This window comes from Vigna angularis, chromosome 6 (assembly GCF_016808095.1).
Source record: "Vigna angularis cultivar LongXiaoDou No.4 chromosome 6, ASM1680809v1, whole genome shotgun sequence".
Taxonomy (NCBI): domain Eukaryota; kingdom Viridiplantae; phylum Streptophyta; class Magnoliopsida; order Fabales; family Fabaceae; genus Vigna; species Vigna angularis.
In genome coordinates this window covers 36,504,994-36,517,440 of record NC_068975.1, presented here as the reverse complement: position 1 = coordinate 36,517,440, position 12,447 = coordinate 36,504,994, and the positions used below count along the sequence as shown (strand labels likewise).

Below are 12,447 nucleotides of genomic sequence, written 5' to 3'. Positions count from 1 at the left end.
AATTCTAGAATCTACATAGTAACTTTCAAGTAATGATAAAAGATATTGTCTAGTGCAAATATTAACTATACAAACAGAAAAATGTTTTTGTGAATTAACAGTTAATTCCAAAAAATCTAAGGAAAAAAATATTTGAGATACCGAAGTACATTTAATTTCTCTACACTTTAATCCAAACATATACTTCTATGATAAAAAAAATTGCTATAAATGACACACGAAAAATAGATATTTAATAAAATTGAATATATATACAAAAGTTTTTGGTCGTGACGCTACGTAGTGACGCCACTCCATCAAGTCGTCAACGTCGTCTCACGGAGGCTGAGATATATATGTTTATATATATATATATATATATATATATATATATATATATATATATATATATATAAAAGAAAAGAAGTGGCAAAGCAAAGCCTCTGTTTGCGCGCGTTGAGAAACCCTAGGCGCGGTGCGCACGGTGTTTCTCCCTCTGCGCATTTTAGCGTCAGAGTGCAGAGCCCTCTCATCTGCTCCCTCTTTCTGCAACTCTTACTTTCCAAAGTTTGCCGAATTTTTTATTTTATTTGTAGAGAGGAAGAAGAGAACTATGGGAAGCACCTTTCATTCTCCGCCAGCAAAGCGTTCCGCACCCGACCCGAACCCGTTTCCTCCAAATGGGCCCTCCAAGCGCTCCAGGTCGTCCAGGCCTCCGCCGCCTCCGCTTTCCGTGCCGCCCGGGCACGCTTCTTTCCGCCTTCTCTGCAACGCCTCCCGAATCGGTGGCGTTATCGGCAAGTCCGGTTCCATCATAAAAAAACTCCAGCAATCGACCGGCGCCAAGATCCGAATCGAGGACGCGTCGCCGGAGTCGCCGGACCGTATCATCCTGGTCATTGCTGACGCTGCCGTCAGCGGCAAGGTTCTGCTGAGAAATGATGAGGCCGTTGAGGTTTCGAAGGCGCAGGAAGCGCTGTTGTTGGTGTTCGATAGGATCCTCGATGTGGCAGCGGAAACGGAGGGTGTCGACGTCGGCGACATGATGATGTCTTGCCGGCTTGTGGCTGACGCGGCGCAAGCCGGCTCCGTCATCGGCAAGGGTGGGAGAGTGGTGGAGAGGATTAAGAAGAACACTGGATGTAAAATTAGGGTTTTAACTGATGATTTGCCGCTTTGTGCCTCCTCTTCGGATGAAATCATTGAGGTAGTTTTACTTCTTGCTCTTCATGATTTTTGGATTTATCACTTGAACTTTTAGGTTAACACCACTGAGGCATTCCATTACCACTGCTAGTGTTTGTTCTGTTACTTCGTTGTGCAGTATCATTTCAGTTTTTAGGATTAAGGGTTTCATGCGGAGCTGCTAGATATGGTTTGTTAGTTTATTGTAGTGGATTAGTTTTTCTGTTTAGGCAGGAACCGGGGTTTCAGGGTTAAGTGTGTGTTCATTTAAGATTTCAGGATCAAGATTTTAGTGTTCATTCGAACTTTTGGGGTAAAGTGTTTCATATGGAGCTGATCGATATGAGTTGTTAGTTTATTGTAGTGGGGTTAGTTTTTCGTGTATTATGGGTTAATAGGCTTCAAATTGTTTATGGTGTGAAAGTTTTCTTATGCTGAGATAATATCTTTTGGTTGTGTACTGTGACAGATAGAAGGCAGAGTGTCATCGGTAAAGAAGGCACTTGTTGCGGTCTCCCAACGTCTTCAAGATTGTCCTCCTGTTGATAGAACAAAGATAAAGGGAAGCAATCCTTATGAAATGGTTCAGTATGAAGCCACAGATGCACTTCCTCGTGAGACTTTAACTGCAGTACCACATGAGACTATAGATCGTCTTCCCCTGAGGAGCCCTGCGCTGTCTACTTTGTCCAGTTACTCTAACAGCTATGGCACCAGATTTCACTCATTGCCAGCGGAAGTTAACAGAGTTTCCTCCCTGGAACCAAAGGCACTTCAGCAGGAAATCACCTTTAGAATACTTTGTTCAAATGATAGAGTTGGAGGAGTTATTGGAAAGGGAGGCAATATTGTTAGAGCTCTTCAGAGTGAGACTGGGGCTACAATAAGTATTGGTCCTTCAGTAGATGGGTGTGAGGATCGAATAATTACGATTACTGCTTCTGAGGTCTGATAAATATAATCTTTCCATTTTTACTTATTTTGTGTCTTTCAGTTCTGAGTGTATTATTATTATCACTGTTTTTTTTTATGCACTTATTGATTGTGGCTTCAATTTATACAGAATCCTGAGTCAAGATATTCCCCAGCACAAAAGGCTACTGTGCTTGTTTACTCCAGGTCCATTGAATCTGGTTTTGAGAATGGGCTAGACTCTGGATTAAGTAACAGGTCAATTGTTACTGCTCGTCTTGTAGTCCCGTCAAGCCAAGTTGGTTGTTTGTTAGGAAAAGGTGGAGTAATAATATCAGAAATGCGGAAGGCTACTGGTGCTAGCATAAGAATAATTGGGACTGATCAGGTGCCAAAATGTGCATCAGATAATGATCAAGTTGTACAGGTTTGGAGATTAGACCTTTTTCTTTATTTCCTTTTACAATTAAAATATGCTGAAGAAGACTTTCTATCTTTAATTTTTTATAATGAATGTGATTCTGTGTATCTGGCAACACCAATAAATTGTTACGCTTCTAACTTAAATATAATTTCTCACCCTTCATCGGGCTACTTTTGTGATGATAGTCACCTTTTTCGACAAAACTCTTCGACCTTAATTATGTGATATTTGAATATTTTAAATTATATGCATCTGTTCTTTCCTCATTCATTCTGAAATATTTATCATCCTTAAGTGTTTATCTATAGTTTTTCCTTGCATTGATTAGAATTTACCAGAGATGAATCTTGTTTCCCAAAGCATTTATATGTTTGCCTAAAACTCCTATGATATGTATTTCGCTATATTTGGTTTAGGCATGATAATCATGTTTTAGGTGTTTATAAGTTATACCATTTGTATTGTCTTCTTCCCTCAGATATCAGGCGACTTTTCAAGTGTGCAAGATGCTTTATATAATGCAACCGGTAGACTGCGAGATAATCTTTTTGCCAGCACTCAGAATAGTGCTGGAACAAGGACCCTTTCTTCTCTACGTGTTGATAACAGCCCCTATGGGAGACTGCAGGATGTTGTTCCACTTGGAAGCCAACTACCCGCAGCCCCTTCCCATAGTCTTAGTAGACATACTTTTTCTCATGGCATTGATCATCTTGCTCTTTCTAGAAGTTTAGATCGTCCTTCTTCCCCAGGCTTTTGGTCTAGAAATTTAGACCGTCCTTCTTCACCAGGGCTGTGGTCTAGAAATTTAGACCGACCTTCTTCACCAGGGCTGTGGGCTAGAAATTTAGATCGTCCTTCTTCACCAGGGTTATGGACGCCACCGGTACATCTCCCTCTCTCTGTGCTGTCAATTTTACCGTAAGAAACTATTATTTTTATTAACTATTTCTTATTTAAATTTGATGCAGACAATGACTGGGATAAATTCAAGAGGAGTTAATGATTTTAATTGGGGATTGACATCTCGTAGAGGAGGCTTAGAACTTGTCAGGTTACTGATTTACTAAACAAACTAGACTTGTTTAATTCCAAATAGCAAATCTATATATAGGTCAAAAACTAACGTCAAAGTTTCTTGTTATCTCAATTTTTAAGATTTTAGTATTATTGTAATGTAATGTAATGCCTGTGGATGGGTCTTGAGCTTCCCTTGACATTTTCAAGTAGCGCTTTCGAGAATTTGCTTAATTTTGCCATCTTATAATATTTTCTAACATGCAATAAGTACCAAGGGTGCCTTTTTTTTTCTTGTATTTAGTGACATTGTATCATGCATTATAAGTACACTGTATGTGATGGAAACTGAATAATTTTCTTAAAAAGTTGAGTGTTTTTAAGGTATAATTTAGTTATAACTTCCACACTAGCACAAGTTAGGAAAGGTAATTTATTATTTGAACCATGCAATAGAAACTACCATATCCTGCATCAGGTGTTCTGTAATAAGCCTGTATTAGAATTAGAAACTGCCTTTCTCTATTTTACGTGACTTCTATGTTCATTCATCATTTGATTGATGTTTGGAGTCTGGTGACAAACCATTGTATATATACTATTTTTGACACTGCTTTTCTTGTGCTATTGTTCATTTTCTCTTATTTGAAATCTTTTCTTTTGGGAGTAAAGTTGTAGGCAACAAAAAGTGATGAAAATACAGCTGAACATATAAAATAGAATGCCCCAACTGTCAATTTCTTATTATTCTTTTTGTGTTCTGCAGTGGAAGTAAACCTGCCATTGTGACTAATACGACAGTAGAAATTGTGGTTCCTGATGAGACTATTGATTCTGTATACGGAGAAAATGGTAGCAATTTGGCTCGTCTGAGACAGGTACATAAGCTTGAACAATAACCTTAGATATGTTAATTTTTTGTTAACTTGTTCACCACTTACCATGTCATCCTTATGAACTTGCCTTTGTGATCAACATTTGATTTGATTTCTAATTTCTAAATTATCTCTGTTAGGAAAATGTCTGTTTCAGTCTGTCATTTTCGAAAATCATGTGATTTTTCTTTCATCATTATCAACTTGGTCTCTTGATATTTTCACTAATGGACTGAGCGCAGGGTTGATTGAATGACAAGTTTATACTAGATGATAAAATGGTCCTTTTTTCTTGCATTTTCAATAATTGAGGTGCTTTAATAGCTTTCTAATCCCTTTGCAATTATATTAAATAACAGGGAATTTAAAATATAGTATTTTATGTTTTAATATTATGAATCCTTTTTCTTATTTTGGTTTGTCATATGAAGTTAATTTGTTTATTTTTATTGTTCCTATCAGATATCGGGAGCGAAGGTGGTTGTCCATGAACCTCGTCCTGGAACAAGAGACAGGATTATTATCATATCTGGTTCACCTGATGAAACCAAAGCAGCACAGAGCCTTCTCCGAGCATTTATTCTTAGTGGCTCATCATGACAAATCTTGTAATATCCAGCAGTCTTGTATGATTTATTCAATCTCAAAAACAGTCACCAACTATCTTTGGTTAGTGACGTTGTGTAGTGTAGTGTAGCTATTTAACATCAATCAATTACTTGATTCTTTAGTGCATACCAAAGCAACAGTAAGCAGCATTTTAAGATTTCATCTGATTAGTATGTCTACTACCAGATGTCTTCTTTCAACTCCTCGTACAGTTTAGATCGGATATTTTAAAGGAACTCCGTTTTAAGAAAATGAAATTAATCATGATGTGTGCTTTTTTATGCTGATTATAATTTTAGTTAATTGGGAAAATAAATTATGATGACTCCAGGAGAAAGGAAATAGGGAAATGGATGTTAGAAGATAGAAGATACGGTATTTTGATATGCTGATACTTTCCTTCAAGTTTAAATTTATTAAATCTTTAAACTTGTTACAAAGTAACGTTTTTCAACTATATCGATTTATGCACAAAGATTGCCGATGAATCTTTCGTCATTCTAAATTAAAGCTTCAAAGGAATTTGAAGTCACATTAGGGTAAATTCTGTAGGACTACTATACACAGTTAAGGGTGATTCACTAATCACCATAATTGTCAATGCAACTCATAACATAATTAAACTTCAGTGTCATTGACCTCAATTTTTTCTTCACTACAAAATACCCATTCACAACTTCTCCCTTCTTCATGTGAATAACTTCAAACTCCTCCTATAATGATTGCAAACGGGCATGTTTCGCTTGTGTTGTAATCTGATATTTCTGGCAGAGTTCTAAATATTTTTTAACGTGTCTTTTTTTTAATGATTGTCTCTAGAACAAAGTCTCAAATATTTTTTAACACGTCTTTGTTGATGATTGTCTCTTACCAATGCCTGAAAAAGATAGCTCTTAGCTTTTAGATCCTCCAACTTATGATCTTGATGATTTTTCTTTTGTGCTCATAGAAGTGCTACACCTTTTGCTACGACAGGAATTTCATTTTCTATCATACTCCAACAATTTATTTTTAAAACCAAGGAAATTTTCCACAAATATCACCCAATGACTATCAATTTTTGACACTAGTGGTTGTATAGTCTATAATCAATATCTTGAAAGACCGTTTGCTTCTAAAAGTGCTTCATCATATACTTTCAAATATTTCATCCTGCAATTCTAATTTCCTAAAATACCCCTAATTAATAAGTGATTTAAAAATTTTTTATTATTGAGGATTTTTGTGCGAAACATTGACTCCACCTTCATTTTTCTTCAATCACCAAACATGCAATTTTGCTGCACCTGGCATCCCTTCACTCATGCACCCTTCCACTTCTACACCCTTGCATCCCTGCACCTCGTTTCATCTGAGTGTTTCATCTTACACTTTTAAGATCTCATTCTGTATCTTCAAAAATTCTATTTTTAATTTTCTAAAATTTTATTATTATCCTACACTTCTAACCTCTAATTTTATAGAAAATCTTATTTTCTACTTTAATAAATATATTTTAATTTTCTTCTTTTTCTTATTAAAAAAACTCTACACCACCTTACAATAACTAAATTTAAAATTCAAATATGATTTAATATAATTTTATATTTTTAATAATTATTAAAATATGATTTATGTTATAATAATAATTATATTAAAAATAAAATAATAAAAATAAAAATAATAACAATAAAAATAAAATTATATTAAATAAAATATTTAATATATTCAAATATATTAAAATATTAAATTAAATTAAATAATTATTAAAAATTAAATAAAAAATAAAATTTTAAAACAATTATTTATCAAAATTAAACTTTTATAGGATATGGACATCCGATTTAGCCCATCAACTCTCCATAGTCGAACTACACCATACTGTAAACTCATTCTTCTATCATCTTTCATCATGCTATAAAAAATGTCTCAACACCCTGCTATAAAAAATGTCTCAACACACCAACGCGAGTGGCTGCAAGGAGAACTGAGTGGCTTAAGAAGTGCAAACGCGAAAATGCCTGGACGGCTGCCTATGTGCGAACTGGTCTACAAGAATGGGGAGAGGAAGAGCAAACAGGGCTGCCTATGTGCGAACTGGTCTACGAGAATGGGGAGAGGAAGAGCAAACCAAGACTGTTGTGCGAGAATAGAGAGCACAGTGAGTGTGTTATGAGAGAGCAAAGGGAAAGAGAGAAGAAACTCAGTCAAGAGATGTGAGAAAGAAATGAAATGAGAGAGAAAATATCTCTATTCCTGTTACAAAAGGAATCTTTGACCACTTTAATTTTTTTAAATATTCATATTATTTAATTACCGGGTAAGTTAAGTATTTTGAAAAAATTTGGAGGTACAAGACGAAGGACTTGGAGGTGAAGGGTGAAACCTCTGCTTCTAATAAGCCCGACGAGGAGGCTCTAATGCCGAATATTAATTAATGGTACTAGAAGAAACTAAAATGAAAGCGATGAAAAGAAAATTACATTTGACTAAACAAAAATCAAATAATTATAATAATAATTACAACATTATAATTATTCATATAGGATTTTAGTTTTATAAAATTAAACAATACCAAAAGTGATCGAATAATTCATATTTTATTATATTTCAAAAATATGTATCACTTTGGTTTTATTCAACATAAATAAGACAGTATATATTTTTGTACTGATAAGACAGTATATAATTTTATACTGATAAAATTTTACATGTATATTATATGTGAAAATAATTTTCAATTCACAGTGAGTATCCGAAAAACATAATTGAAAGATATTTGAAGGGTGTAGCAAATGGTTGAAGTGAGAAAGATGTAATTTGATCTCTTTCCACTCATTATCTATCTCCATGAATATATAGCCACTTGTACTCATACTTCTTTATAAGCACTAGTAGAAAGATAAAACATAATAATTAAACTTCTCATATAGTTAGATTCAATTTATACATGTTAACTTCTTTTAGGAATTTTTTAAATTTTATGTTGGATGAGTTGCGTAAATTGATTTTTGAATTCAATCAAAACCTTGATCCATTATACCTTTATAATTTATTTTATCTTCTTTTATGAATAATTATTAAGAACTTTATCTAAACTTTTCAGAGTACAAAGTTTAATTCTGAGAACTGGATTTAGTAGCATATTCTATAAGAAATGGTTGTTTAAGAGAATTTATAACTTTCTTAAAAGAAATACTTTAATAAAAGCTTCTTTGATATCAAAATAGTACAAGATAAATAGCGTTGATTAGAAGTTAGTCTATGGCTTTTCATTGGATTGGAATTTGAACTCTGAATTTTTTTTCTTGGAGATGTTAAAAAACTATCCTATTTAGTAAAATATAATCCAATTGCTGCAGAGAAGCAATCTCGCTAGAGGAAGAAAATCACAGAATTCTGCAATGAAGTCTTTGAGTATTCCTGAAGAAGGTACACTAATGTTTCATGCAGACCTAAACAGTCTTTTGGTATATGCACCAGCATCTTTTGCTTTCTCGCAAGCACATTTCAAAATACCTTTTATTTCTTCCACTGTTTTGAAGTTTCGTGCAGACCTAAACAATTATTCTACTAAAAGGGGCTCTGTTACTTCCCGTATTTTATACAGAGAAGTTCTTGAGCTAAAAATTACTTTTGTGGTTACAATTGTTTTGCAGATTTTCCAAGGTGGGGTCAGAGTGGTGAATCAACATTTATGTACAGAAACAATTCCTTGCTTTGTATAACACTGCGTAAATTCATTGAAAAAATCAGTACCTAATCAGGTGGCGGCGTAGCCAGAGTTCATACATGACCATATGAAATGCATCTAGTCTGACAGGAGGTGTATTCCAATTGAAATGCTTTTGGATCTGAACAACAAAAGCAACAAATTAAAAGAGAGACAGGAAAAATAGGAGTTATTATCTTCTGACGAGCAATACTCAATGTCTCATTTCCTTTCTTTGATTTAGAAATTTGGAAGGATGATGTAACTGAAAAGAAAGTAGATGTCAAACTTCCAATTTCTTATCCTACGATAAACATCAGTTCTTTTACTACTATCCTACCTTCACAATCTCTCATCAAATCGCATAATATTTATAGGTTGATAAATTGAACTTTAAATTGATGGTACCTTTACTAAGTTCTGATTCAATATCATGAAATGTTTCGTAGATATGCTTTTGAGAATATCTTTGAGCCGATAAACGTCAGTCTCCTTCAGCATAACAGAGAATTTCCTCCAATCCAGAATATCATTAAAAGGCAAGTCATAATAGTTTGACATGATAACTGTAGAAAGACCGGCAAGAGCTTCCATTAGGGAACAGTATTTCAAGACAAACAAGGGAGATGATCAACAGCATATTTTTTATTTATGGCAACTAACGGCATAGCTTATATGTGAAGTAAAACGAAAAGTTTGAGGTAAGCTACGTAGCATTTTCCATTGTGAATTGCAGAAATGGCTGGAGTGAAAACTTAGAAGGTAATAGGTTAAATACCGTAGTAGGGAATGTGCAGCCACAACCAATTTACATGATATGCCCAGGTAAAAGATACTTAGATCAGATGCAATAGCAGGGGCTACCGACATGATTCAGTAACTGGTGAGGTGCACTCGAGAAGGGATCTTTTTACCTTAACAATTTTTTTCTTTATTAGTTTTTGCTAAACTTTATCCTTCTATTTCTATGTAATAGGTTAGCTGCACATTCCCAGCTTTTGTGAAGCAAATGAAATTTAATAAAAGAATATATCCTCACATCTTTCATGGCCAAGAGTGGGAATAGGGCTAAGTTGATTAGTAACTTAAGAGTATTATTCTATGTTTCAAATGAGCAAAAAGTATGTTTTCGAGAGCAAAACCGTCGGGTAGAGTAATACAGCAGGTTGCTCCCTATTCGAGTCTGGAGACTCTTTACAAGAGCTAGAACAGTTTTCTTGATGCAAAAGGTCACGTCCATGTGCTTTGCCGAAGAGATATAGACAAGTTAATAATGAGGAGGTAACTAGCAAAATATTGAGCACAAGAAGTTGTGATTTTCAGCTGCCAGATATGGTTTACCTGGTACACACCCAAAGTGGATCGAGTCTGAGATACGACTGCTGCCGATAGGCCCATGAGGGCACAAACAAAACTTGGATTTATAAAGTCTCTCCATGAATACTACTTGTCCAGTCGATCGAAAATCAATTCTGTTGTTCTGGATGTCTAGTTCAGTATCATTGTCCCAGATAGCTTTTAGATTATCTTTCAATGTTGAGTCAGAAAGACCAGCCCAGAAAGCAAGTGTGTTCCTGCAATATTTCCATTGTCATGAAATGAAATTTCTGTTTCTGGGGAGTGAAAGAGTTCTAGTTTTTTCAGATACTAATTCTGTTGGACTGATTTAGAATAGAACAAAATAAAGTATAAAGCTAACCTATTCTTGAAGTCATTCCCTCCTGGAGGGTGAAAAAATGGTAGCTGCACTTGTGGTAGGGTAACATCCTTGTGTGGAATATAATCATCGTCGTCATAACGTGATGAACAAACCACTCTAATAGAATTTTTCATCAGATGTGGAACTCCTTTAGTAGCCTTGACTCCGATGTCGTGGCAAGTCACAAAAAAATGATCAGCACCCAAGGTTCTGTTCCAGTAAGGGTACTTAAATTTTACGTACTCTACATACTTCTTTACTTCATCGATCATACGCTCGTTAGTCAACCCCTGCATAATTTATTTGTGCATTACAACTCACATCGGAAACTAGGATAAGCAGCTGCTACCACCACTGTATAACACTTGAAGGTCATAGACACAAACATATACACTATTCGAGAATCTATTGCAGATTTATGAACAATTTAAATTTTAAGCAAAATTAACTTGTCATGAAGAAATTATTAGGTATTAATACCATTATATCCCTATTAATCTATTGGATAACATGAATATTAAGGAAGAAGTCTACTATTAAGTTTTAGGTAGGAGGCAGGTAAATTTTTTGTATAAGTTTAACATAGGTCTTATTGTTGTTAAATTTTTCCAGGAATCCCCTCCAAACATTAGTCACAAATGCTCGATAGTTTTGAAATACTTAGTAATTATTTTGAATAGTTATCAACTTATAAATGATGTATAAAGAAGTTTAACTAAATTGGATTATTGAATAGTTAAACCATTTGAGAACGACTAAAACACCACTTTCCTCATATCATCCTCTCTCCTAAATGGAAGTAAGTAATCCTAGCAGTGGTATAAATCATGTTAGGTAATTCTTCAATATTAAAAAATAATTCGAATTAGTTCCTAAAATTTACTTAAATTCATACATTTAGGAACTGAAGTGATGAATTTTCAAATACTTCAACAATTAAGCAGTTTCATCACAGACTACTTAGAGTGAGTTTAAAGATTCGGAGTCAAAATTAGAGGTATTTTCATTTCAAAACAGATCGAATCCAATGGTGAAATTTATCTTATTAAGCTATCACCTGCAATATGGCAATAATTTAGTTATTTTATTACACAATCCGATCGCTATGGTTGAGATCACGCTCAGAAAACGCCTGGTGAATTCACTCATAAATTGGCTTCGGATAATTGATTCAACTAGTGTCGAATCGAAAAAAAAAGACATACTCTGCCTCGCATTTTGTGACAAGAAATAGGGAGGAAGAAGAGGTGAGCTCGGCGCGGATCGTCGGTGACAAATCGGCTCTCTCTGATGTTCTTGAAGAAGTATCCTTCGCTGGCGTATTTGCCGGTGAGTTTCCTTGGCGTGTGAAAATACGTTTCAGGATCTCCATCCGGATACACGAACACCTTGAACTCCTCCTCCATCTGCTCGTAGTCTAAGCGGAAAGCTTCCTCCGGAGAGTGGTACACGCTGGAATCCAACGAGAAGGCGCGCTGCGCATAGGAATCGAACTTCGATGTGACGAAATGGTGCGAATGTAAGAATAGATTTGGAAGGAGAGTAAGATGAGCACTTGAAAGGAACCTGGCGGAGGGGAGAATGTAGTTGCTTGGAGCAGAAGAAGAGCACGAACATATAGATGATGTTGGCGATTATGCACGCGGTGGTGGCGAGGTGTACGGAGCCGCAAGAGCCGCGGGAGCGGTTTCTGACCTCCGGAAAGTTTGCAAGGGATCTTTCTCGGAAAGGTGACATTGTGGCGGGAAAACAAAATTCGTAACTATCTTCTTCCTGCTAAATGGAAGTCTGAACAAAAGGTGCCTTAAATTTTGAGTTTTGTTATAGTTTTCTAAATTATTTTGTGAAACTAATTTTCAGAATATACAACGCAGAAAACTACAGAGAATTAGCCCAATTATAGTATTTTTAATTAAACGATAACTTCTTCCGATGATAAAAAAAATGACGTTTTAAAATATTTTAGTTTAAAAAAATACCTGAATATATTAAAAGGTACTTATTACACATTCAAAATTAATATATTTCGAAATGATAATTTTATAATACATTCAAA

The 12,447-nt window shown here is 34.9% G+C and overlaps 2 protein-coding genes across 2 annotated transcripts; one reads left to right on the top strand and one right to left on the bottom strand.

The window, feature by feature from the left end:
* The first annotated feature begins 379 nt into the window (after positions 1-379).
* LOC108343232 (KH domain-containing protein HEN4-like) lies at positions 380-5,201 on the top strand. The gene is made up of 7 exons (XM_052878931.1): positions 380-1,186; positions 1,634-2,110; positions 2,228-2,503; positions 2,979-3,386; positions 3,472-3,554; positions 4,284-4,395; positions 4,855-5,201. Exons 1-7 carry the CDS (start codon positions 593-595, stop codon positions 4,990-4,992), a joined length of 2,088 nt encoding a protein of 695 aa, XP_052734891.1. The 5' UTR covers positions 380-592; the 3' UTR covers positions 4,993-5,201.
* A 3,222-nt stretch (positions 5,202-8,423) lies between these two features.
* On the bottom strand, positions 8,424-12,160 carry LOC108342631 (probable glycosyltransferase At5g03795). Its single transcript, XM_017580426.2, has 6 exons — positions 11,958-12,160; positions 11,597-11,866; positions 10,392-10,681; positions 10,034-10,266; positions 9,101-9,258; positions 8,424-8,834 (listed from the first exon to the last, which is right to left on the bottom strand). Exons 1-6 carry the CDS (start codon positions 12,126-12,128, stop codon positions 8,733-8,735), a joined length of 1,224 nt encoding a protein of 407 aa, XP_017435915.1. The 5' UTR covers positions 12,129-12,160; the 3' UTR covers positions 8,424-8,732.
* Between the last annotated feature and the right edge of the window lie 287 nt (positions 12,161-12,447).

What these genes read in the sequence shown, in the direction of transcription:
- LOC108343232 (XM_052878931.1), top strand. Translation starts at nt 593, where the DNA reads ATGGGAAGCACCTTTCATTCTCCGCCAGCAAAGCGTTCCGCACCCGAC. An exon ending in CTTCGGATGAAATCATTGAG is followed by an intron (nt 1,187 to 1,633) that starts GTAGTTTTACTT and finishes GTACTGTGACAG; the next exon opens with ATAGAAGGCAGAGTGTCATC. An exon ending in GGAGGCTTAGAACTTGTCAG is followed by an intron (nt 3,555 to 4,283) that starts GTTACTGATTTA and finishes TGTGTTCTGCAG; the next exon opens with TGGAAGTAAACCTGCCATTG.
- LOC108342631 (XM_017580426.2), bottom strand. Translation starts at nt 12,128, where the DNA reads ATGTCACCTTTCCGAGAAAGATCCCTTGCAAACTTTCCGGAGGTCAGA. An exon ending in TACATTCTCCCCTCCGCCAG is followed by an intron (nt 11,867 to 11,957) that starts GTTCCTTTCAAG and finishes TCCTATGCGCAG; the next exon opens with CGCGCCTTCTCGTTGGATTC. An exon ending in CCACTTTGGGTGTGTACCAG is followed by an intron (nt 9,259 to 10,033) that starts GTAAACCATATC and finishes GTCTTTCTACAG; the next exon opens with TTATCATGTCAAACTATTAT.